At 38.3% G+C, this 27,945-nt stretch overlaps 1 protein-coding gene across 1 annotated transcript in view; it reads left to right on the top strand.

Annotated features, from left to right (window-relative positions):
• The window catches only part of PTPRM (protein tyrosine phosphatase receptor type M), a 688,077-nt gene that overhangs the window by 429,101 nt on the left and 231,031 nt on the right, over positions 1–27,945 (top strand). The window contains exons 12-14 of the mRNA XM_077809062.1: positions 4,469–4,742; positions 5,842–5,878; positions 11,313–11,387. Coding sequence (XP_077665188.1) covers positions 4,469–4,742; positions 5,842–5,878; positions 11,313–11,387 — 386 coding nt within the window. The remainder of the gene's footprint in view (positions 1–4,468; positions 4,743–5,841; positions 5,879–11,312; positions 11,388–27,945) is intronic.

The raw sequence follows: 27,945 nt of genomic DNA on the forward strand, positions 1-27,945 counted from the left end.
GGAAAGCTTTGCTTGGATCTACTTTTGCCAGAAAATCCCCTTTGTAAACCGTGACTTTTAAGTCTTTGAGACTATCCATGCGAAACAGTTTGGCAGTCATAAAAAGGCTTAAGGGTTTTGTATTAAAAACTAGATGCATCCCTAGTGGACTTGGGGCTGTGAAGATATAGCTTATTTAGGCCACCTGAGAATTAACTTTTGGCAGTATCTCTAGGGTCTCAAACTGAGCCTTCTTTTATCTCCTCAATTACGGCTATTGAGATATTTCTGCCTATGACTCCTCGCACTATAATGTAGGTGAAATATACCATTAGCCCTCTGACACCCAGTGTAAGATACAGGGAGATTTAGTCTTTCCCAGATTTGAATAAAACAGTTCAGCTTTTCTGCTGTTGCCTGTAACTGCACTGGCCAAAGATGAGGAAAGACTTGCTGCAAATGACTGCAGAGAGGCTGCCTAGAAGGGGCTAAGAAGGTTTGAGTTGCTTATTTTACAAGTAAATAAAAAAACACTATTTTCCTGTACCATCGTTTTGTTATAGTGGGATCATTCTGTTCAAAACTCAGCAGGTGATTAGCACTGAATACCATATTTTTTAGTCCCTCTCCTGCTTGTCATGGGGAACCAACCATCCTATGAACACAGAGATATGACCAAGCCTATGGAACCTGTAACTTCTGTAAATCATCTTATTCCTCTTTTTACTTCAGACATACGGACAACAGTGACAGGAATTTAAAAATGCACATCTTCAATTACAGGAACATCTTTCTTCTCAACAGACAAAAATCTGATCGATTCAACCCGTTGAAAACATTGAGGCAGGTTAAGAAATTGGGAACTGACATTCAGTAATAGTGATTGCTTACGCTTTTTAATTTGTAATTACTTTGGACTGAACTGGAACTGGCAGTTCCATAGCTTTCAGGTGACATAAAGCTCGACTGGTAAATTTTAAAGACTTGTATTAAGGGTCCGTAGTTTCATACTAGTATAAAAACTGCTTCCTTGAGTAGAATAAGTACAGAATAAGTTTGCCACTTTGTAATATAATTTTATCATTACGATTTGATTTATTATGCCTTGCTAAGCTTTAAGGCCCCTGTTTGGCAAGGTACTTGAGTACATGCCTAATTTTAAGCACATGAACTCACATGCTTAAATAAAAGCATGTGCTTAAGTACCTTAATGAATTGGGACCCTAGTTCTTTATTTCAGTCTTCTGAATATTGTCAATAATATCAGTTGTTGTGTTTAACCTCTTTTTCTTACTTCTTCTTATACTTGATATTCGGTTTTCATTGGTAACATTTAGAAATTTAGGAGAAGTTTTGAGTGTCTACTTTAGTTTAAGCAACCCAGAAGTCAATAAATTTGTGAGAAGCCAAATAAATTAAAATGATCCAACCAATAAGTATTTTATACAGTACCCAAAAGGCCACACAAGACCATAATGTATCTAATTTAATTGTTTAAGTTTGGAACCTGTTTGGGGGTATTAAAAAAAAATCAAAATTGCAAGAATTGTTTTTCCCACATTTTTCAAAATTGTACATAACATTTGAATCCTCAAATTAAAGAAAAATATCAGATGCTCTTCTCTAGATTGAATATCATGTCATTCTGCTTAAAATGAGATTTTGAATTCTACTTACTGAGGCCTTAGAGTCTTGTAGTAGAAAAGCATAGCACAAACTAAACTTAATTAAATTTCATTCCTCAAGAAAGTTCCATTTTAGTTATACCAATATCTAGTATATTTTTTGCACTGTCTACTTCAGTGTAGGTTTTATTTTCATATCACAGGTAGATAGATTGTATTCGAGTTAAAATTTGGCTGTATGAATGGAAAAGGAATAATGCAACATTAAACAAATGGAAAATATGACTAATATATTAGAGGAAAAATAGAGTTCTGATTCAGTGCTTACTCAGTTCACTAAGATTGAACCTTAAGATCCCTTTTCAGCATTAGCAATTCAGTTGTTACATATTAAAAGAAAGCAGTTTTAACCGTAAGATTTTGAGCAAGGTTTTGGATTATAATTGTAATTGGTGACTTTATAAAATTCATTAGCAAGATGATCTCATTTATACAAATGTAATACATTACTCATAAAGTTCTGTCAGGTTGCCATTGACCCAGGTGCTTATAATGTGTTAATTTACAACAGAGAGACAGCAATGTGTGGCAACTGGGCAGCAGATAGGATTTAGATATTTTTCATTAGCACTTGGACTTTGATAAAGGGGAACAGAAAAGAGCTGCTTGACCTTTCAGTTCTTAAATTATTAAAGAGCAAATAGATTTGAGGTCTGGATGCTTGCAAATCTAATTTGTCTTGTGTAAGGATGAAATGACATTTTGGGTTGGAAATTGCTCCAGTCAACTTAGTTCTTTCTTTAATATATCTGAAGATGAATAGATGGAAAGCATTGAAAACGTAATATACATGGAGTAGTGCATGTGGTATAACTAATACGAACTTGCCAGAGTAAAGACACATGTGAAGGACAATTTTGTTTCTAAAACATTTAAAATTTCCAGTTATAATTGCTGTGTGGAAAATGAAAAGAATATTTATTTTAAACAAAACTCAAGCAGGCATTTAAAATTATCTTGGCCCGAAGTCCTGGATTTCTTGGTCCTGGACTTCTGCAGAAATAGAACTGTTAGACTTAAGGGCCAGAACAAGTGTAAGGTCCAAAGCTTTGCAGTCCATCAGTAACAGCATATCAAACATCATTGAGAACCATGGATGCTTACCTTTTGAAATGGTATAAGGCATGAATTTCTAACTTCCAAGTAGCATAAAGCAATGATCTCTAACTATAGAAATTCATATCAATTGCTAAATCATGTCAGAAATTAAGCTGAGGGAAAAGCAAGATTGTAACCAGAGTCATGTGATTTTAAAATGTGACCAACTCTCAGTAGAAATCCTTTGGTGGTTCAATACAAATGTTTGCTGGTCCAGTTTAAAAAAAAAAAGTGCTGGTCTTAAACTAGTAATCAGCTGTTTGGGGCAGGGACAGCACTTAAAACAATGGGGTCCATTATGAGGATCCCTCAGTGCTATAGTAATAAAATTATTAATAATCAGAACAAAATATGGTATCATAATTTATCAGGGAGACTGTACCCTCCAAAAGTATATGTAATGTTGTGGCTTTGTAGCAATTACATACTTGAAATGCAATTCATGTGTTAATACATACAAACTACACAAGAAAATGCTGTCAATTATTACATTTTAGTTACCCTAAAAATACTCTAGCTAGCCTTACCAACTCTCTTCCTGCAATCTATGATCACTGTCCTTCTCATGGAGATGGATAATGATCAAGAGTCATTAGTCCCCAGGGAAGCAATAAAGTTACAACCAAATCCTCTTTAGAGAGATGGGTTTCACATTTGAGAAATTTAGAAGCACTGTTTTGAACAATTATAAGAATGTTATGATTTCACTGTTTTCATGTATATTCAGAAATAATGTTTCCTCGGTTCCTGTTTGAATGTCCATGAGCTTTTACGTTTGAGGAAGACGGGCAGTTTCTTCTAGGCCCTGATTCAGCAAAGCACTTAAGCACATGTTTAAAGAGAAGCATGTGTTTAAGTCCATCTGTATTATGCAAAGCAGTTAAACATGTGCTAAAGTGCTTTAATGAATCAGAATTATGACGATTATACAATTATGAGAATATATGCACTCACTATTAACAGAAAGTTTATGCAGAATTAGGCAATTAGACTATTTAGAATTTTGTTTCTGTTTTGCATTAGTGAATGGGATTTCGGTTTCCCCACTGTTATCAGAGTTACCAAATTTCAAATATAACTAACAAAATAAATGTAAAAAAACTTTTGTATTTTAGCCATCAGAAAATATATTCTTTTTCCCGAATAACAGTCTGCTACCAAAATTTTAAATAGATTTTCACTTTATTATGTATTTCATACGCAATTGTAATGCCAACAGTTAAGCAAATATGATTCCTTGGCAGATTTTTTTCTATTTATCTCGCCTTTCTTTGTCCGTATTGATAGTTGTGCTTTTTTTTCAAGCAAGTTAACAGGTTAAAGGATTGAATCCACAGCCTCTTATCTACTTTTTGTAAACAAAAAAATACTTGTTCAACATTTTAATACTCATCAAATATGTTTCTATGTATGTTCCAACTAGGAAGTATTCTGTGTTATTTGTCATATAAAAAGTCTTAGATATTCACAGCCAATTTTATTTTCCAAAGAGAAATGAGGTTATTTGGGAGGAGAAGGGGATGTGTACTGTAAATTTATAGACCTGAGTATTGACAGTGTGTTTTTATGTCCTTTGCCTTCAGCTGTCATCACCTTTTCCATAAATATTTGTTGGTGTGCTGATGTGATTTCATAATGAATTGGCTGATTCAGATGTCTTAGAATAACCCATATTTTCTCTCATTCTTTCTTTTCCAATTTCTTAGTGTCTATCAAATAGTTGTTGAGGAAGAGCGCCCTCGCAGGACCAAAAAGACAACTGAAATCCTGAAATGCTACCCAGTGCCCATTCACTTCCAGAATGCTTCGCTTTTGAACTCTCAATACTACTTTGCTGCAGAGTTTCCAGCCAACAGTCTTCAAGGGGCTCAGCCTTTTACCATTGGTGATAACAGAACCTACAGTGGTTTCTGGAACACTCCTCTTCTACCTCATAAAAGCTACAGCATTTATTTCCAAGCTGCTAGCAGAGCCAATGGGGTAAGTCTTATGACAGGTGTAGTCTTATGCAATATTAGTGTGTAAACAGATTGTTGGTTCTGGACTGTGTATTGTTCAGTGTAGTTGCTAATGAGAGAATGAAGAAACCATGAAATTTAACAAGTTGAGTTTAAAAAATAACAGTGTTGCATGATAATTAAGGACGACAGAAAAGGGAAAGGAGGACACCACATACTTTTGTCAGTGGAGAGTGGGCCTGATAGGGCATCATTGCCAGAAATACCACTGTTCTGCTTTATTTTCATTTCTTACTAATGCTTCCAAAAGTTGGCTGGTGTTTCTTTCTAGCTGCCTTTTTTAAAGAGAGAAATGCTGTGGCTACTTTGGTGAAGTTCAAGCCAAACTTGATTACTGTTTCAATAGCATATGTATTCTTGGTCTGTCCAATCATATTACCTTGGTTTATAATATTTTGAACTTCCGTTTTCACTTTTGCTTGTCTTGACTGAATTAGAAACAGAAAAACAGTAAAAGAAAAATAAGTAGATGGAACTGAAATGAGAAGTATGCACAAAGGCCCTTGGAGATCATGTTTCATCTGGCTGATTCTTCCTGGATTGTTTTTCATTTCCTGAGCAGACGTACCCTTCAATTCCTGATAAGCTTTGGCTGTCTCCGTTGACAGCCTAGAAATGTTTTCTGCCAGATACCATAATGGCCACTTTTTCACAGTACACTGGCAGTACAGAAATGTGAACACCACTGATTATTTTCTTTCTTAAATTGTCTAGTATGATTCCTAGTACTGTACTTACTCGTAAGAAAAAGAAAAATCTCCTAAAGTCAATGAATAACCAAAGAAAATATGCTGCATACATCATGTCCTATACGTTTATTTCATCTTTTAGTGAATGTTAAGTGAAGTTTTGATGGCACATGGCCAAGTGTATTGTGTTTTAGTTGTCCATACCATGAAAAGTGCATTGGAGTCATTTTGGAGACTGTTAAACGTGTGATCAAACACACAGAATGGACAATTTTCTTAGATCTTATCAACAGTTTAAAAATAGAACGATAGATGGTTTTCTTTGCTTTGGATACAGCACAAGAAATGACCTTTCCTCTTTATTTGACACAGGAAACCAAAATTGACTGCGTCAGGGTGGCCACAAAAGGTATGATTAAATTGAGTCAAATTTTCTGGATATAAATCTGTTGACCTCTCTTTCATACATTTATGCCTTCCTCCAGAAATGTTTACTTGGCTAAAAAGACATCTCTGAACCTGACACTGTATTTTAAAGTAATCACTCACATGTCTAGCTGAGACTTAGGAAGTTTCCTACAAAAGCACAAATTTATTATACATTTTTAGTTGCCTACATGAACAAGTGTTCTTTTTAAACATACTCTGTGGTTTTTATATGATCTCAAAATAAGTATTTTTGACATTTGTATATATAATAGGACTGTTAAAGTGCTGATAGTAGAGTACCCACTAGCTGTTTGCACACATGAATAGTGAAAAATTACCCTTTCCTTATAAGCAATTCTGGTGTTTGAATTGCTTTATAAAAGAAAAGTGGAGGGTGTTCACAGACCAGCTCTTTCTACTGCAGTGCCAGTACACTGTACTGCCCAGTAGGAGATACGAGTTCAGACAGCAATAGCTGTAATCCTGGTCCCCAAGTAGAAAAGATTAGTCATATTGCTCAGGTGATATGCTTTAGCTTTGGAGACTGGGAGTGGTTTGTGTGTATCTGAGTATAGCCACATGTCTTTAGTACCTCCACTGGATGACAAGACAGAGGTCTGAAAGAAAATTTGGGGGTGGCAATTTAGAGGTGGAAGGGTAGAAAAGGGAAGGGAAATGTTGCCTTCTAGTTTGGGTGCCTGGACAGCCTGCAATAAAAATATTTCATAAGTAATTGGTCATAGTCCGTTTTTGGAGGATCACACATCTCGGGTTAAGTGACTCAACATAACCTCATGCAGAATCAACATGAGGAGATTTTACAATTCAGCAACCACAGGTGTCCTTTTTTCACCATACCTAGATAAGGTAGATGAGACCCTTATTATTTTGACATGAGAAATGTCAGCATGTAGCGCCTCACATCTGTGCCTGAAAACTTAAACTGAGGGTGGACTGCCAGCCTCCCTAATACAATAAATGGAATTTTGGTCACTTTTCTCATCTAGTTCCCAAATATCTTGAAATGAAAAAAAAATCCCTAGTTTTCAAGTTACTGAGCCCATTGCTTAGTAAATAGTTACTAACTTTCAAGTATCTTCATTCTAAGCAGATGAAATATAGAACAACAGATGAATTCAGTGGAAAGTAAAACACTAGACTGTTCTCCAGTAGCATACATGAATCCAGCAATTGATTAATTTACACCACAAATCACGATAAACAAGTTTTTTAAATTATTTAGAGATTTTTATTTGTAATTGCTAATGAATGTTCAATCATTTGGACCACTTGATGGAATATTTGTAATGCTCATTTTGAGATGAGAATTGCTTTGTGCAATGAAATTGCTTTCATAGCAACAGACCATTTCAAAGTAACCTATTTGTTGAAAGGGACGTGAGAAAATGGAGCTCTTATTTTAAACACATGTCAATTTGTTTTATGTTTTGAAAACATATTTCTGAGTACTTTGTAATATCTTTGTCAAGCCTATAAGATTGTTAGAGAGATAAGAGGTGAGGACTTTGAAACAAGAATTCCGCATGCTGGGCTTTGCAATCCTAAATGTTCCAATTTCAATGAGGTGCTGCTGTAAAGCATTGTTTCCTGTGCCACTAAACTTTTGATGACATAATACAGAGCAATTTCACTCGTTGCTCAAAATGACATGCAGAGTCTGTTTATATTTTAATTGTTTTATCTGTAGTTTAAAGGTCAGATTATGCCTGTATCTGGCAAGGTTGCTTAAGGAGCAGTGAGCCTTTCACCCCTTGGGTTTCCCACAAGTGCTAAATAGAATAGCAGGACCCCTTATCTTTGAGGTGCAAATCATCTCATTTGCCACGGGGAAGAAGGGGGGCCATGACCCCACACCCATTCCCCTCTATACTTGTCTGCTGACTTGGTTGACCATACGCTGGGGATCTGTGTGAACCATCCAAAGGGCTGGTGCAACGTGTACACTTTCCCTACTCTGAGGAAATGAGAGGCCTTTATGACAAGAGGCTCTATCTCTGACCGTGATCTCCCTGGGTCAGTAAAGCTTTATACTGCTTGTAACTATACAACCTGATGTGATTATTTTAATGCATATAAAGTGCTGTTATTAGACAATTATAGCTGTGTTCTGTGGTTGTGTTGCTATACGTATTACAGCGGGCACTTGTGCTTCCCATAGAAAAGGTTGCAAAACAGTCTCCATTATCACATTTGTTTTAACATATTCCTGACTTTCCAAAGCATTTGTATTTTGGGCTGAAATCATCCTTAAGGACTGAAATTTGAAGATTTTTAAAGATAGAGCAAAATCTCTTCATTCATTAATCATGAATATAGGTGGCAGAATCTGGTTCTTAAGTGAGACCTAATGTTGCAACCATTTATAGTTCTTACTACCCTGCAGACTGTCATATACTTTAAGGCCCTGATCCCGAAAACACTTGCATATGCACTTAACTTGAAGCACATTAATAGTCCCATTGACTAAACTCAGGCTGCTGATGTGCTTAAAGTTAAGCACATATTAAGTGGATCAGGGCCTGTATCATAAAATGCATCCTGTAAAACCCACTAGCTGTGCAGTACAGCCAAGTTGCTGTTTTTCTCCTAAATTCCACCCGAGTAGAAAGCTTCTGCAGCTCCACTCTGTGGAATTTGAGTCGTCCAGGGAGCATGTCAATATACTCCTCCAAATTCTCATTAGCCCAGGTTACCCACTGATCAGCTGAGCCAACTGGTTTTGGCAAAGCCACCTGGTTGTCTACACTCAAGGAATGTAGCCAGCAGGTTTTGAAGTCTGCACCCATAGGAGGAATCCAGGACTTGATTTGAGCATGGTCTTTAAAGCCTTTTAGTTATTTCCCACCCTCCCCCTGGTTGTCTCAATTTAATATTAGTCAAAAGTTTTGTGTCCCCCTCAAGACATTCATGCAGTTGGAATTGTGGTAGAACATGGATTGAGTTTTGCAGTAGTTAATCCATGGTATGTTGGATGCTTTTCTCATGTTTGTACACTTTGTGGGAAAGGTTTCTTGCCCTGATCCAGCAAAGCACTTAATCAAAGACTTAACTTTAAGTACAGGTAGTCCTGAATGAAATCAACGGGACAGTGCATGTACTTAAATTTAAGCAAATGTTCAACTGCTTTTCTGAATCCAAGCCAATGTGCTTAGTACCTCACATGAACAAGCTCTGTAGAATCACTGAAATGTCAGCATAAGCAGGAGAAGAAAATGTCTTGTGTGCAAAATATCCTTTTACTTGAAGGCTTTCTACAAAAGATGGCCTTAACCCTGTATAGCCATACCCAGGTGTATTCTGATGCAGGTTCTATGTCTGTATCTGGATAATACTTTGTAATTCCATTATTTTAAATCCTCAGTGCATAACAGTTGAAACAAACGTCTTGTAAGCATTAGCTCTTTACAAATGAAACCGATAGACTTTCAGAGATCATATAAAAATCTTGATTGCCATGATTATAATGTTGTTTTAAGATCAGCATACTGGGTTCTGTATAACTGAAGCGCCCAGTGCTGCTCCTTTAGAAATCAAATGGAGCCTTGCCACTGGCTGCGCTGGGAGATGGACGGACTGGGCTCCCTGTTTCTTTTTATCTGAGTACGGTGAAGAGTGTTCTGGTGCTGCAAAATAAGGCTTTTGTTATTTTTATGACTATTCAAAGTGCATACAAATGTGAGGACTGAAGGGGTGCCTCCTATGTGAGATGAGATAATTAAAATAAAAACAGGATAGATTTTCATGCAGGTAACAAAAATGGCTTTCATATGTCTGCTCTTTCTTTAAGCTAAATGATGATAAAAATCTGTGAAGGGGAGGTTGAAAAACACCAAAGCATGCTAACTATACAATTATCAACGTTGTGGTGATTCTTGATTATATTAAGAATGTATTTCCTGCTATGTCTTGTTACAATGTCTGAATAGTGACCATTTTGGCATCTCTTAAGACTCCAATTCTCAGACCAAACAGAAAGAGAGGTTATTATTCTGCTCTTGCAACATTGGGAGGCTTTCATTAATTATGAGAGAGAAAAGGCTATTATAATATTTTAAATCCAATAGCAACAGTACTCTAGTAGCTACTAGCAGCACTGTGTTGCAGAGGGGTATTTCAAAATATTATGCAGCAGCAGTTTTGAGTTTAATTGTCTACAGATGGTTGATGATCTATTTTCCTCACTCGTTGCCACATTTCTAATAGCACCCAGGCTGTTCTATGTAAATTAGCGATCTTTCATATAATCTTATCTTTAATTTTCCAATATTTTTCTTTGCATCATTTTCCAGCTGCATCATGTCGGATCTGACCTTTTAATTTTTTAAAGTATTTCTTAATCTATATGTACCATACTGTGCTTAACCATTTAATGACAACCATAGTGCTTCTGGCAAACAAAGAATCAGAAGTCAGAATAACAGCCGTGTTAGTCTGTATTCGCAAAAAGAAAAGGAGTACTTGTGGCACCTTAGATAAATTGGTTAGTCTCTAAGGTGCCACAAGTACTCCTTTTCTTTTTAAAGAATCAGAAGATTTCATTGTGAACCAGAGTAATACTTATCTGTTTGTACAGCCCTCCAAAAACAAACACCTGCCAGGAATAGTTTAGGTATACTCGGGCCTGCCTCTGTGCAGGGGCCTTAACTAGATAACCTCTTGAGGTCCCTTCTACCGTACATTTCTGATTATATGAAGAAGAGTCAAGATACTTTAGGTGTGTAGGCAATTCTGCTTTCACCTTTCATTGTTTTAGTGGGAGACTATAAACTTGTTTAGGCCCAATCTAGCAACTACACACATTTAACTTAAAGCATGTGAAAAGTCAGTAGTACTGCTCGCATGTGTAAGTGTTTGCGTTTGAAAAATTAGGACCTCTATCAGGAAGATTCAGGAAAAAATGTGTATTAACTATAATTGAAGAATATTGTACAGGAAAATGATATTTTAAATAAACATAGGAAAAATGTACTGTGAAAGTTTAAAAAGCAAAAAAGAAATTGGTGTGATTTACCTTGACAAATTAAGGTTGGAGTTATCTGAATAAGCACTGAATTTTTGCAGATTAAATCCAATGATGTGGCCAATGGAGCCAAGCCTCAATCTTTAGTTAATCAGTTTTGTAATTGCTAAATAGTACACTTTGATTCCTTTTTCTGGATGAAGGTTACATACAAAAGCTTATTAATATCACAGAATAACCAAACTAACAAAATAAGAAAAGCTCATGATGAAGAGGCGCTTTCGTGGTTTTTTGTTCATCTGTTTTTGGTTTTGGGGTTTTTTGGTAAAACTTTGAGACAATAATATTGACCAAGATTCTTCTTGCTAGCATAGCTTCAGTCTGGCTTTTTCTTCCTCATGCATGCTGACCTGGAAATCTTCCTTTGCCTTAGCTGCGATAATCGTGACTCAGCTTACAACACCATACATTCGCATCGCCCCTGCTGCAGGCGACGACCAGCTAACAGGTCAGACATTCAAGTATAGACAAGTCATCTTGCACATTTCAGAGTCATTTTCTTTGTTTCGTTTTCCCTCCATGTGTTCTTCATTTTCTGCTCATAGATTGTTTACCACTATGTAGGGTTTTTTGGGGGGAGGGGGGTTGTCAGCTACTATATCCATTGAATTAAGTTATGTGCTTGGCATCAAAGACTTACACACTTATATCCATGTATGTAAAACAACTCCACTGCATGTTTTCATTGTGTGTTTGATCTTTGGGATGTTCCTTCAAGAAATATAGCTGTCCTAGCTTTGCAGCAGTTGTAACGTCAGTCAGGGTTTTTATATAAGTATGTGTGTGGGTGTGTGGGTGTGTGTGTATCTATTTTTTCCTGCATTATTAGATCAAGGCATTGTGGTTATCATCTTGTTGATTTATTTGGGGTCAGAGAGGGACACTTTCATAAATCAGAAAATATTGTGGTTGGTTTTTTTAACTGCAGAGTGGTTTGAAGATAGTTGTATCTAACAGTATTTCAATGTACATAACATTAAAGATAAAGAAATAAAATAAAAACATTGATCACTGATGGGTCTTCGATTTAAAAGAAAAAGGCCTACAAAGTGACATACAGAAATGCACAAAGTTGTAAGGTTTTTAAATCTAATTTACAAAATAAATTCAGTACACATGTGAGACCATTATTAGGCTATGGTTTGCCCAAGGCCAGTTCAGAATGTAGCAAAAAATCCTTATGAATATGGGGAAATTATTCATTTTCTCATAAAATAAACACACTCATAAAGCTTTTGAGGAATTTGGAAACCAGTGTATTCTGAAACAGAAGAAAAGTGCATTAAATTATTTTAAGGTGAATCTGATGGAATATGTAATATAGGAAGTTAGATCTGCTCCATCAACATGTGGTGCTATGATAAACCCATAGGCATTTCCAAAATTACTAGCATAATTACTTGGGAAGGATCCAAATGTTGCTGTTGGAAGGGAAGAAAACAGTTCAAATGTTTTGGCATCTGGATACTGTTACAGCCAACCAGAGAGAGAGAGAGTTAAATGATATCAACATAACATAGAAAGGCAGATGATCCACCATTGTTGTGTATATATATTTATATATTATTTATGATTATATAAGACTCAAGCCTTCACTTAAATTAGTTTGTTTGTAGTTGACAAACTGTTAACTGATTCATATACAATTATTTCTATTGAAAATAAGGAGAAAAATGTGGTGAGAAGATGCAGGGGGTAAGGGAAATACAAGCTAAATATCTTACCTCTTTGAAGCACTGTCCACAGGCACTTTCAAAACTTACATTCTCTGGGTTCTTTTCTGGAGAATAAAAGTAAAGCTTTGAAGAGACAAGGAAGGTCTCTTCCACTTACTTCAGCAAGTTCTGACGACTTTGGCACAAGAATGAAATGTGCTTACGTAGACATTCTCTATTTTGAGAATTAAAGCTTTTTATTGATGCAAAACTTAGTAGCTACAGAAACTCAGTGAAAGATGTCCACTCTGCAAGAGAGAAATGTTTACAAAGTTAACACAGAGAACAGGAAATATCATAGTTGTAAATACCAAAGTACTTAATTTGCTGCTTTCTCGATGGATACTTCATAACAAAACAAAAGTGGCTAAGGCCACTCCTAGTAACCCTCATGCTTCAACTGCCTTCAGATCTGCTGCTTTTACAGTTTTTCAAATTTTCATTTACTGCGCAATAATAATTTGTACAGTAAAAGAAAAGACATCAAATAATAAGTGGGCAGCTAAAAGGGAAGAAGTATCTGCTCAGTTTCCCTGAATAGATCCCTCCCTAATAGTTCTGCTGCAAAGAAGAGTGAGGGACAAACAAGCAATGGACCCTGACCACAAACCCTGTGAATCCTAAGACAACAGCAGGAGGCCAGGCTCATCCACAGAGATATGTATGCCTTCATGCTTTCTCTGGGTCTCCAGCAAATTCCCCTCTCAATGGCAGTGATATGACTCTAATAGAACCAAGTTATAAAGACTTATGCTCCCAGTTTTCCCCTTAAAGGGAATTCCCACTTTTGAAGGGGGTGAGTCCATATTTAATTGCCTCCCTCACCAATGCTGGGCATGAGGAAGCAGGGAATGATGTGCGTACTCCTTTGGGACATCCATTGCCCATCCACTGCCCTTGTACTGACTTCTGGGTTGTGAAGGTCCCTCTTTGGATTGAGAGGAAACACTGGTCAAAGAGGTGTTTGAGCACCCTTTCTGCATGGAAGAATTTGCCTGTGGAGAGTCTTCTCCATGGGGGGATTTTAGTGATATGACTGGATTATTGCTTACTGTGAGGCTTGCATTGTAAATCAGGTTGCATAGCATTTTCTGTTGTAACACCCTGTTTCCCCTGCTTGTATATTTCAACATATAACTTTTGTGATTGAAAATGTCCCTGCTTGTTTCCACCCAAAAGTGATTTCTGATTTTTAACACCTTGGGGTGGGGGGGAATTTCCATTTGTTTTTGAATTGTGGGAAATGGAAGGAAAATGCTTCTCCCACAGTTTAAACTTTAAAATGCTTCTCCCACAGTTTAAAAATCCTGACCACCTTCCTAAACACTGGTAAAGCCAGCTGCTCTCCCTGCTCAACTAAACCAACCTGGTTCAACTCAGCTCTCAGTACAAACCTTCTCCAACTCAGCTCTTTCCCTCCTCTGTCAGCAACCTGTCCTGGCCCTCCCTGATATTGTTTGTCTCTCATCATTAGTCTTTCATGCTGTCCTTCCCCTCTCTTCCCCCCTTCCGATATATAAAAGAAGAGGGCTGCCAGGTTTAGGAACAGCCCCCCTTCACCTTACAGCCTCTCCATGGCCTGGATCGTACGACTGGAGGCAGCCGCAAGTGGCAGTTCTCCTTTGGCTGCTGCTAAATGCCTTGGATGAAACTGGGACTACGTTAGTACCACATAGTGGGTTGCCGAGGCAACTGTTCAGTTTTGTCAGCAACTGGGGAAAATAGGCAAATAAAGCTGACAGAATTGATCAGTGAATATATTATTATCAGTAGCTGGATGATGCAGGGACTTTTTTTTTCAATTTGAACATTACAAAAATAATTAACTTAGTTCACCCATACGGTCAGAAGGATAGGGAGATAGTTCAATATATTGTATCTGTCCATCGTATGCCAGTAGAATTGACTGCATATACATGGAACAGAAAGTATTTCTTACAGACCAATTACTATATTGTCTGGCCCTGATTTTTAGACCATAACATGGGCTCCATGTTTGCACCTGCAATGGTTGGCAGATGTGATTGGTGTCATTTACAGGTTTAACTACCTGTTTGTACCTGCGTATTATGTAGCTAAGCGTCTAAATGGCATCGGTTGTACTTGCCATTATTTGCAAATTGGGGGCACAAAAATCCAGCAAAATAAATATATTATTATTATGAACTGGATTAAATCTTGTTATGGGTTGAGTTAAAACCTCGCTATGTGTGAACACACTCTTCATTTAAGTTAGTTGTCAGAGGCCATTAAGGGTCCATACCTAAAACAAGGCATAATGGAGTCTGGCCAGAAACTAGCACCATGTAGGCATAGGGTTTCGCTGCGTGTTGTTTTAACCATGTGCATGTATGTATCTGTGGATGAGCAAAAAGTCTAGTGAAGTTGTTGGGAACGGGAGGAGAAAGGAAGAGCAGACAACAAACAGAGAGGCTTGGAAGCAGGAAGTAAGCCAAGAAGCAGTCTGTAAGAACGGTGTGACAGTGGAGAAGTCTACAGTAAGGTTCCGAGTCTGGTGCTGGTTAAAGAGGCTTGGGGCTGTAAACAAAGAAGCTATCCCCTGTGTTTTGGTTCCTCCTTCATTTGGAGAAGAAGGACTTTGTACATTCTTTATAAATAAACATGCTTGCATCAAAGAAAATACCAGACTTCATCATCCATTTCTGCTCCGAGCTGAAACATCCCCAGGGCCCCAAACTTTGACTAGCTGCACAGGTTAAAAAGGGGCAATACTGTGAACATAGTAAAACCCTATTTTCCAACCACCCTTAACCACAACTCACTCATGTGTGAATCTAGAGTAAGCTCCCTCATTGTAAATCACTTACCTAAGCCACTCTGGATGTTTAGATATTTTGAAGTTCTCAAAATATTTCTGGTAGACAGGTTTGTATTTATATATATTTTTCATTTGCTATTGAAAGTTGAAGATGAAATTCATATGTTCTCATACTTAGGGGAAAAAATCAAGGACAACATGAAAAATGTCGTCTGAAAATAAACACACAAGAAATTAGTACATACATTGTGTATTAGAATAAAATAAGAATTATTTTGGGATTAAAGCAGAGTGACACATAAGAGACGGCTGTAAGATACTGCACCTTGCTTCACCATTTTGTAAGACACTTCATTCAACAGTTTCAGAATGTCCATATTTGGTATTCTTTGGGCCCTCATCTCTTTTCCTCCTTCCAACATTTTAATGAAATAACATGCTTGGAGTTAGGATTAAAATGTTTCATGTTTGAATGCATGTTCCTTAAGTGTTGTAAAGTGTCTGGGCTACTTACTTTTAAATTAAAAAATTTTCATTTATGATTTAGTAGCACAGATACCTACTGTACCAGATGCTATTCAGATTGATTTCCATCAACACACTGTTTCTATCAACCACTGTTTGTTACACATGCAGCTGGAAGGCTAAACTTTGTGTTGCAGTGTCTTTGTAAATGTGATGATTCACATTCAAACAAGATACATCAGAGGCTTTTTGTAATTTCTCATTAGAATAAAAATACTTTTTAAAATTAGAAAAACTAAAAAATAGTGACACTCATAAAGCTTAAATTAATTACACTGTAGATAACTGAAGGTCTAGATAAGCAGTGTAGTTTAGAACCATGTTATAAATTGATACAAAACTAATCCCAATTGTTTTGTTTTTTTCTGCCTTATGGAATTATTGGCCGAATAACATTTAGAGATTTATCAAAATGTGAAATTTACCACATGAGAGTTATTGGAATACACTGGGCCAAATTCTGCTCTCAGTCATTACAATGTAAATCTGGAGTAATTGCATGGAAAGTCATTGACTGACTGAATTGAGATCTAGATTGATTTTTTTGTGTGTGTGTGTCAGTGGATTTACTCTGGATTTACACTAGTATTACTGATAGCACAATTTCGCATTAAATGTTTGTTAAAACAAACTATAGCATTGTGAATTTGGGAAGGATTATTTTCCCATTTATCCGTGTCATTAGACAGGACCTCCTAGGAGGAGGAGGAGTGACATTTTTCCAATAATTGTGATACAAAGTCTAGCTGCTAATAATAATAAAAAGAAGTTAATTTGTCATTCTGTTTAAAATGTTGATCCTCTACTGGAGCATTAAGTAAGCAGGTCAGGGAATCTACACAATCACCAAATGTACCTTCCCTTTTCCCTGCAATCCCTCCAGCAGAGTACCGTCCTAGCAGCAAAAATGTGATGGATCTTAACTGAAGTCAAATGCCATCTATATAGTAATCATAAAAAATGTCCTTATGAGTGACACAAATTGAAGCTGTATACCCCCTTTCCCATATAGAGACCCCCTCATCCAGATCAGTTTCTTTGTCTGAATCCTCCTCCCATCTTTTCATCTGGGTTGTTTTCTTATCAACATCTTTTTCAGTCAAAAAGGTATGTAGCTCAGACATAAAACTTTTTGTTCCAGCTTGCATCTTGGTCAACTCCTCAAATGTGGTTAATGGTCTAGATAGAGCTGCCTTGTATTCAGATTTCACAATAAAATATTTGACTTGTAAATATTTAAAGTACAGGATCTTTATATTATTTACATTATTACATATATCTTGGTGTGATTTCAGATCAAGACCAAGGAACAGCTGTCTCTAAGGTGCCACAAGTACTCCTTTTCTTTTTGTCCAAATTGAGTAATCTCAGCTCTTACCCACAATGAACAGTCACTTTGCTTTTTCCTTGGGAAAAACTTTGAATTATTAATGAAAAGGAAGAGGCCTCAGCGATAGGAATTTAAAAAATGTATCCAAAGCTGCTAAGGTGGTCTGGATGAATGGATGATTCTTTTATTTTTGGAGACATAGATATCTTTTTAAACCAACAATTACTCTGAATAGCTACATTTGGGTTTCAGTGTTGTTTGAGTTTTACCCAGTGTGTGGATGGTTTATTTTAATCCAATTGATCACATCTTTTAGTTGAGATGTATAACAATAATAAGCCAAATTAGGGAAAGCTAGTTCACCCCACTTTGTAGACTTATACAGATCTATAGAATACACCCTTTGTCTTTTGTGTTTCTCTCTGAATTTTAATACTGCAACCCGCCATGTTTTTAATATTATGTCAGGGATACCAACAGGGATGCACTGAAACAAAAATAACTTTGGGAGGACAAAAAGAAAAGGAGTACTTGTGGCACCTTAGAGACTAATTGAGGCTACTCTACCTAGCCAAGAAATTTCATATTTATCCCATTCCTCCATTTATTCCTTTTATTATTGTGTTCCACAGTGGGGGGTAATTGCCTTAAAAATGCAGTTTCTACACCATATCTATTCCTACATATTTTAAAGATTCCTTTATCCATTTAAATGTATGTACCTGACAACAGTTAGATGTGACTCTTTGGGGAAAATTAATTCCTAAAGTTTCAGATTTATCATAGTTTATTTGGAAGCCTGAAACCTGACCAAATTCAATTGTCCTGTAACTTTTAATGAGGCTTCTGGATCCTGCAAATACAACAAGGCATTGTCAAATACAACGCTGTTTTGCATTTGGATGTACCTTACCAAGGGGCTGTTTCTCACCTTTTTTGCAAAAGACTCCATTGCCAAAGCAAACAGGGGGGCTAACAAGAAACCCTGTCCTGTACCCTAGACCAGTGGTTTTCAAACTTTTTTTCTGGGGACCTAGTTGAAGAAAATTGTTGATGCCCGTGACCGCATCAGAGCTGGGGATGACGGGTTTGGGGTGTGGGAAGGGCTCAAGGCTGCGGAATGAGGGGTTCAGAGTGTAGGAGGGGGCTCTGGGCTAGGGCAGGGGGTTGGGGTGGGGAGGGGGTCAGAGCTCTGGATTGGGAATGCAGGCTCTGGACTGGGGCCAGGGATGAGAGGTTTGGGGTGCAGGAAGGGGTTCTAGGTTTGGGGGGCTCAAGGCTGGGGCACAGGGTTGGGGTGCGGACTTACCTCCTAGGCAGGGGGGCCACGGGGCTCCGTGCACTTCCTGCCTATCCTGGCACCGCAGACTGTGCTGTGCCCCGGAAGCGGACAGCAGCAGGTCCAGCTCCTAGGCGCGGTTCTGCACGACTTTCGCCCCCAGACACTGCTTCCCCACACACACACACACGGTTCCCATTGATCGGTTCCCGGCCAATGGGAGTACGGAGCCGGTGCTCGGGGTGGAGGCAGCTTGCAGAGCCCCGTGACCCTTCCGCCTACGGGCTGGACCGCAGCGTGGTGTTGGAACAGGTAGGCACTAGCCTGCCTTAGCTGGGCAGCACCGTCGACAGGACTTTTAATGTCCCGGTCAGCAGTGCTGACCAGAGCAAGGCGATCCAGTGCCTTACATGCCGTGACCCACGGTTTGGAAAAACACTGCCCTAGACATATTAAAAGGGGGAGATTGATGTCCATTAACCAATGAAAAGGTCGAGAATCAGTATATAGGCATGATATGCCAATATAAAACTGATTTCCATAACCAAACCTTGTCCAAATCTGTCTGAATTACTCCCACTGCAACTGGTTGAGAGTTTTTTCAGTGTCCAAAGAAAGCAGAGTGCAGGAAAAATAGCCAGAATTAACGTCATAGATCAAATTCAGAGTTCTTTTGATATTATCAGATAGATGACTATGAACAACGAACCCAGATTGGTCAGGGTGAACATATATGGGCAAGATGACAATCCATTTGCTAGTCTTTTAGCATCACATTAATTAAAGAAAGAGGTCTGTGATACATATCAGGCATGATGAGATTGTTATCTTATCTTTGAGTTCACGTATTCTGAAAATTTTCCACCATTGATGACCTTTCTCCAAATTTGGAATGGTTATGATAATTCTGAAGTCAAACTTACTTCAGGAGGGGAGATCTGGGTCTCCTACTATTTTGTTATTAACTTCACCTGTAATATAAATTGCAGCACTAAATTCAGTGTAATGTTGTACCCATTAAGTATACTTTATTCACATAGAGTAAAATATCCTGGGGGCTATACAGCCCAGTTTCCATTTAACTGTATTCCTTTATCATTGTAACCACATGACTATAATATCCATTATTTATTGAAATGTCTTAGCAAATCATTTTCTTTGGGATCTGGACTGCTTCTTCTGCTCTCATTTCTGTCATGGTGTCTTCCTGCTGCATCTGTTTCGAGCAATTCCATTTCTCTTTGCTCTCACCGATTCCCAGTGATTTGTTGGTGACCTGTGGGACCGATGCGTTTGATCCCATTCAGATTGAGATGATTTGTCTATTCCAGTGTCCATAAAAGTACCTGTTCCCCTTCTTTTGGATCTGAGCTGTACATATTTGTACATTTAATGGATAGTCTGGATAGGAACCCCCATTTGTATCTTCTATTGTTCTTTCTAAGAATTGTGGTCACCTGGCAGAGTTTTCTTCACTTCTAAGGGTTGAGGTTGCAAGATCAGGGAAAATCTGTATTGGCTGGTTTAGAATCATCTGTGGTTCAGTTCTCTCCCTCATTGCCCTCAGTAGCTTATCCTTGTCTTCATAGTAGTGTAGGCCGACGATCACCTCTCTAGGTCTGGAGCCTGCTGGGGGTCTGGGGAAAAGGGATCTGGAAGCCTCTCAATATGAATATAATCCTTATTGCTGAGTTTTAATATGTCATGGAAAATATTGTTCAATGTGTCCAGCAATTTCTCCCTTCAATCTCCTCTGGAATACCTTTAATCCTTGTGGTGCTCTTGTATTCTCTATTTTCCATGTCCTCCAGTTTTAATTCTGTTTCTTTTTATCTTTTTTCAGTTATTTGGATTCTTTCATCTAGGTTAATAATGCTGTCTCATTGCTTGTTGAATTTCTGATATTTTCCAATTAATCTAATTAATTTCATTTTTTATATCTTTAATGTCAGCCTGGTACTCTTCCCTCATCTCCTTATTCATCTTTTTGATTTGTAACAGCAGGTCTTCAGGTCAAATGTAGTGACTGATGCTTCTCCACTCATCTACATAGTTTGTTTTGCTGGAGGGGGAGTTACTCTCTTTCGTGGTCATGTCTTTGTTATGTTTTTTTGGAGGAAGGGGCATGGGGGGGTCTTTAGGTCTACTTGTCTTTCCTCTGTGCTTGTTACACCTTTCTCAAGATGCTGCTTCCACCCTCCCCAATTCACGTGTACTGTGACACAATGAAATCTGAAGCACTGCTTTGGGTAACTAAGAACCCATGCTTTGTTGACAATACAACACCGCTATTTACAGATGTTACTGCAGGATGAACACAGTCATGAGCTTATTCTTGCCTTGATACTTCTACATAGCTCCCATTGACATCTATGGGAGTTATGCACAGTTGTCAAGAAGAGAATGAACACCTTCTGTTGTGAAATGTCAAAGTAAAGTACAGGGTCACTTCCTTGCACGACAAGGAAGCCGTGTGAGAGAGGATCTCCATACTGAAATTCCGATCCCGTTTTTTTCCTTTAGAGCTCCAACATTCTCATTTGTTATGCTGGTAGTAGTTCAAGGATTCTGATCCTCCCTGTTCAGCTGGGCAGAATGTAAAGTGAGAAGAACATTTTCTACTTTCTGCAACACCCGCTGAGTGCATTTTAATGGGCTGGAGTGTCGCTTGTGATTTATTGCCCTTTTTGTTCTTTTATGTGTTTTGCTATGGCAGTTTCATCTATAAAACAAAATAGTTACAAGAAAATGTTAAGGCGTGCCATGGGAGCCACCTTTTTCTTTTTTTGCAATGTACTACTGAGGTATTCTCAGGGTCAGGTATTCTCCTTCAGAAACAGTGCCGCAAAAGCAAGTAGTATTTTAAACATAGGCAAGTTTTCCATGTGTAGCACAAACAAAGCAGCTAAAATTAAAACAATTATACTGAGGGAATAGAATGATAACACTGATGGCTATTTTCACCAGAAGTGCTGAAGCACAGAATCCAACTGTAAACCTGCTCCATTTGTATAAAAATAGAAATCTGAATTGATTAGAAGTCAATTGATAGTGTGGTAATGTCCACAATATTAAGACTTTTTTTTACTTTTTTTTATTGTGATAAGGATTTACTACAGGCTTTGGTGAGAATAAAATGGTAGCCTTAAATATGAATGTGGTATTATAATTACAATAACACCTAGAGGCATCAGTCAGGGATACAGGGCCACATTGTAATGAGTTACTATTATTTGAACAATGGCTGTGTGGGAGGTTCTGTCATCAGGGGAATCAATACAGTTCTGCTGCATGGTTAGGAGAGTAGGGAACAAGATTTGGAGAACCCATGCAAGGAATCCTCCTTAGGTACTGCATGCATATAGTCACTAAAGGGGCAGATTCACAGCAAGGGTAAAGAAGGAATCACAAATCTACCAGCCATTCTCCCTACATGGTGGAGGCAACCAGAAACAAGCCTACTACTGCAGGTCATCGAATGTATCATCAGGAGCAGATCCACTGCTGATTTGTGGCCTGGAAGAAGATGGTAATTCTTCCCCAGCCCCCAGAAAGGACTCTAGGCCACAAACCAGTTATTTAGGCTTTGTGCTGGAAAGTGAGCATTAGTTCATTTGCTCAGGAGATTGATGGGTCTCATAATCAGTATGGAGGCTGTTTTCAATCCCTTAAAGACACAGCTAACTGATCTGGAATTTTGTGGATTCCAGACCAGGTCTAAGAGAAGAATTTGGCCTTACATACTTGTAAAATGTCTGTTTTTGGCACAAAGGTAATTGAAGCCAGCAAAATGTGCCCATTTTGTCCATTCAAATTTGGGGAAAAAAAATCAGTTCAGTCAGTAATTTGCAATCCAGTGTGAAAGCAGTTGTTATTTTTTTCCTTTCTCATCATTTTGAAAAATGGAAAGGTAAAAAACTTGAAGTAAAAGCAAAAAATATGAATGAGCCGAGCACAACAGTATAAACTATAACAAATTAGATAAATCTCTACCATTTGTATGGTACAGATTGACATTGTATCTCATCCAAAATGTGTTAGCTTCAACAACAGACTGGAGTAGCAGCTAGTACAAATACAAGAGCATAAAATCATGAATTAATTTTTAGAGAATGTTTATGTATCATGTAGTCTGCAGTTTCACTGTTTATGTGAAAAATTATGCCTCTGATTATTGCTTTCCAAAATTGAACATGGTCTGCATTGCCCCACAGTAGAAAATTAAGGAGAGGCAAGGGAAGAGTGAGAAATTCTGAAGTGTAATCAGAATATAAAGAAAAGAGTGTGAATTCAATTTTTTCCATCTGTAGTTATTGACTATATTAATAAATTGTAAACAATAAGAAAGGCAATTTAAAGAGAACTTTGGACCTGTTTGGGTAAGATATGTAGTTCTGAGGTGATGCAAATCTGACAAGATTTGTCATTGAATTATAACAAATGGGTAATAGAACATTATAATATTTCATTGAGGCATTTAAATTACTATCAGTACAAAGCATTAAGAGTGTACTAAAATAAATAGAGGCTATAGTGTATAGAAAGGGACAGCAAGCAGGAGGGCATTACTCTTTTGCTGTAACCAAGAGGACCAAAGTGCATGCCACTTTGGCAAAATAATGTTATGACAGAGTTCGCATATCACTCACATGGCTTCTGGACTCCATGAAAGAATTAAAATGTTAATACATAATATCTGCGGCAACGTTATCCCCATGCATTATACTGAAAATGTGCATCTTTAATAATGAGAGTTAGACTGTGATAATGGATGACTTTAGAACACTGTAATTGTTAGGGTGGTAATTAAGTGTGTGTGTGTGTGTGTGTGTGTATTTTCAAACATATTTCTCCTAAACTTTGAACTTCCGTGTACTTTTTCATCATTTCACCTCCCATTATTGCTGATAACTACGAAGTTTGTATGTAAATAGAAACATCTCAAGTGAGCCAGGGCTGATTTACAGTTTTGCATCAAAGCCATATGGATTTTACAGACTCATGGTTCTGAAGACAAACCAAGTAAAATGCAGCAATTTTGACTAAGTTCTGCTTTCATCTTTTCTATTAGTTCAGACTTGAAACTCAAAGTGAAGCACAGGAGGCGATGCAAATTTGTGTAAGTCAGAACCAAAGAAATTATACATGAAAACCCTGTGAAGCAAAGTACCCATATTTCATACAAGCCTAGTTTTGGTATCATTGAATAAGACAGCTTCTGTTTATGACTAATTATTGTGATAATTAGCAATGAAGGGAAAGGAGCTATAGGAAAAAATTACTATTTAAAGTATTCTTGCTAAAATGTGATAGTTTAGAAAGTTTCCCCTGGTCCCTAAAAGACTGCAACCAATTTATGAGAAATGAAGTGTAAATCAGTAATAAGCAATTATGCATTCAGAGGGGTCTATTCTTGTTGATACGTTTAACGTTGCTTCAAATTGGACAGTTCTTTTATTGCCAAAACTGCAAATGTTTCTGAGATTTGCACAGATACAACATTAGTACTGTAATCTAGCTACAGAGGCAGATTTCTGTGGAATTATTTTTCCTCCCTTATACTTTTTAACTCCAGTTTCCTTTCCCAAGCTTCTCTTTTTCTCATCCAAAACTTGGATGTAACCTTCTACAGCTATGTATTTCAAAGCTGAAATTGAATGGGAATGAAAAGAATAATGAAAAGATATTTTGTCTTTTTGTCCAACATTTTAAAAAGGAAGTCTCTTGCATATTTTTATTCTATCACAGATAATACTTCTTTGCTGTTGTAATACTGTGGCTTCCATTATGCCCTCCTCCAAGGAAACCCAAAAGTGGTGAATGGAGGAGTCAGGGAATTATGAGAGACTGACTTGGCAACATTGCTAGTGAAGCCTCTTAATAGATGGCAGGGAGGCTGGGGGTGGTGGTTGTGGGGTAGACAAAGAGTGCAGACTTTCAATCTATACATGGGGAAATGACGACTTAAATCGGAGATGAAAGTCTGTCCAGTTTTAGAGCTGGGGACTGAGCTCTGCCCTGCCCTGCTGCCTCCTGCTACCCCCCTGGCAACACAAAAATAGAGCTTGCTGCCATTGACAGTGGGATTGAATGCTCTTTGGACTTAACTCTCAAATGGCAATCTGCAGGGGTATGAGAACCCCAACTTCCTATCCACAAAATCCCAAAGAACTCCAGTTAATCAGCTTCTGTTGGATATCAGGCTCTTTGCAGATCTGCAGGACCTTGGACTCTTCTGTTCATGGAAGCATTGGGAACAATCCAGCTGCCTGTGTCCATGCTAGCAGAACAAAATGTCAAGTGTCTAGTCTTGACCAGTTAAGTTTCAGTCTGTGCAGCTCACTGAGATTCCAGAGGTGTGGGAGAACTGCATTCCACAGCCTGTGATCTGGTCACATGTGTTTCCCTCCTGATGATGGCAAACTGGGATAGCAGAGCAGAGGGTGAGCTCCTATTGGGGATTGCTGTTATCTCCCATAAAGAGAGCAGAGTGCCAGTTATCCTTGAGGAAGCTCTCATGTCCCCGAGCCTCAAGACCCATGCTCTTGACACTGACAATCTGGCTAGCTGTAAATTTATTTTAAATATTTGTCTGTGAAAATTGGGGAGAGGTGGAAGCAAGACAAACTCGTAGGATGTCTGATTTTCTTGACCTTTCATTTCAGGCCTAGGGTTGGCGCAGAAACTTCTTTTGTGTGTTGGTCAGTGATCTCCCCCAGGCAATGGGTGAAGATCAGGTGTCCATGATGATGATAGTTCCAACCACTGCCTTGATAGCACTGACCATAAGGTGGTGATGGCTTGCCCGTGGACCATAGAAGGAATGGGTGGGGTTACTCTGGACTAAAGTCGATTCCTTTCTTTTACAGGTAAATTTGGGATGATACATTTCTGCCCCAAGAGATCATCTAGTCTAGTGCCCCAAGTTGAGGGAGGATTAAGAATACCTAGACCATCCCTGAGAGGTGTTTGTCTAACCTATTTTTGAAAACCTCCAGTGATGGGATTCCATAACTTCCCTAGGTAACCTATTCCAGCACTTAACTGTCCTTACAGTTAAAAAGTTTTTCCTACCTAAATCTCTCTAGCTGCAGATTAAGCCCATTACTTCTTGTCCTAGCCTCTGTGAACATGGAGAACAATTGATCAATTGATTAAATATCCTCTTTATAACAACCTTTTACGTATTTGAAAATTGTTATCAAGTCTCCCCTCAGCCTTCTCTACACTATACACGTTCAGTTCTTTCAATCTTTCCTCATTTTGTTTTCTAAATCTCTGATTATTTTTTGTTGCTCTTCTCTGGACTGTCTCCCATTTGTTCATATCTTTCTTAAAATGATGTAGCTGAACACTTTACTGTGCCTTGGAGCAGGGCCTCTTGTACACAGAATAGGGCCAAATTCTACAGCAACAACCCCTATGTTTCTCAACATTAACTTATTTTATTATCTTGAAATATCCTCCCCACTGGTCCCCCATGCCTTTGCTCTCCCACAAACACACACGACTATGGCTCACAGATGAAAATGCTAACTGACATACAATTTGTCTTTTCTTCTTGAGGATGGAATGTTTACCCACGGGAAACTCAGCTACCTGGGCTGTGGTTCCTATGATGTTACCCAGGTAGTTTAGTCTAGAGTAATCTCCCCATATGTGCCAGGCAAGTGGGGAGCTTGTAGCTGGCAGCAACAGCACATCTCCCAGGCTTCTCCAGGTCCCAAGTGATGTGCTGTTCTCACGCCAGCCTTCCTCACCAGTCTGCACTTCTGGTTTACCCATTCCATGGGTGCATGCTGGACTCCAGCTCTGGTTGGGGCCTGCAGTGTGATAAAATTAGCTTCCCCTGTGGAGAAAGCTGGACAGCAAGAGGCAGGCAGATGCTAGGAGGACAGGGTGACTGGAAACAAAATGGCTAGCTACAACAGACTAGCAAAGTTTATGGGAAAATTGCTGAATTCCATACTATCTTGGTCAAATGCCAAATTCATTGCTTACAGAATCTGAGTCCATAGGGCAAGACCCCGATTAAAATTAATAGGGCAGTTTACACCTCTCAGAGCTATTGTTTCAAGCTATCAGCAGACTCACTTGGACATCACAGTGACAGTTTGTAGGGTGTTGGTGTTTGAGTGGTTATCTTCGCAATTGAAAGAAACATTTATTTCTAATAAAAGCTCAGATTCTAGATTACCATTCTGTGGAAAGAGGTGAAATCCATGGCAAATAATGTGGCAGTGGAATCATGTAATGCATATGGCCTGGCATTTGGAGCATGACTAAGAGCTAGCTACCTAAGTCTAAACTGATGGAAGTGCATTGTCATAACCTCCTATTGCCGTTCCATGAGCCTCCTTGATTGGAGGCATGATCTCACCGTACAACTCATGTGATTGCAATTCATGAGGTCTTGTTAGACTTCTGCTGCACTTAGATGACCAGATAGCACCTGTAAACCCAACTGCTTCTTTGCATATGCAGTTGGCCAAGAGGCTTTTAACTTTTATTTCTGATATGGACTTCGCTGCTATAACCCATGTTTTTGTCACTTTAGGATTAGAGTCCTGTAGTGTGCTCTTCAATGGCTGACACTTTGGCCAAGTCCACCCAAGAAAAAAGATATGTTTTAACACATGATAAAATGCACTTTTTCCTTGGCCTTTAAGGCCTGTAAAATTATTTGAAAATTTAAGCTTGTGGAGAATGGGGCTTCCTGCTTCTTCAGGAAGTTATCTGTACAAGAGCACAGTACATCACAGCTCCATGCTCTGCACTGGCTGCTTATTAGTTTTCTGGTGTAGTCTAGGGTGTTGATTATGACCCACAAATCCCTAATGGTCTGAGGTCTGGCTACATGAGAGACCAGATCTCCCTCCTTGTACCCCCTTTCTTCCAGCACAGGGGAGCGTTTGGGACTATTTTATCACTGTGTGAGGAAGGGAATCTTTCATTTTTGTTAGGTTTTCTTAGTTAAAAAAAGGAGCTATTGGAAAGTAATTTCTTCCCAGGAGGAACGAGGCATTATTGGGGGGCATTTTGTGTTTGCTTACTTTTCCACCCTGTCTTAAGATTTGGCAATTGTAAACCAAGAAGTGTATCAGAGATTCTATTACAGAGGGGTTTTAGTAAGAGTGGAATAAGTTTTACTTTTTTGGTGCTTTGTTGTGTGGCTGGTTGTTTGGGGTTGATTCAGCTTGAGGGGCTGTTTTAATTTTATTCCTTTTCTTTTTTGGTTTTAGTGGATTGGCTTCTTAAAATTATGTGTAGGCACCTGAGGTTTTAAGGAGGGGCTTTAAAATAAATAAATAAATAGCCCCGTGACAGGCAATACTGTATAGCTAATCACAGGAGTGTAGATCAGGGTGAGGCCAAGGG

The sequence above is a fragment of the Eretmochelys imbricata genome, chromosome 2 (genome assembly GCF_965152235.1).
Source record: "Eretmochelys imbricata isolate rEreImb1 chromosome 2, rEreImb1.hap1, whole genome shotgun sequence".
Classification (NCBI taxonomy): Eukaryota; Metazoa; Chordata; order Testudines; family Cheloniidae; genus Eretmochelys; species Eretmochelys imbricata.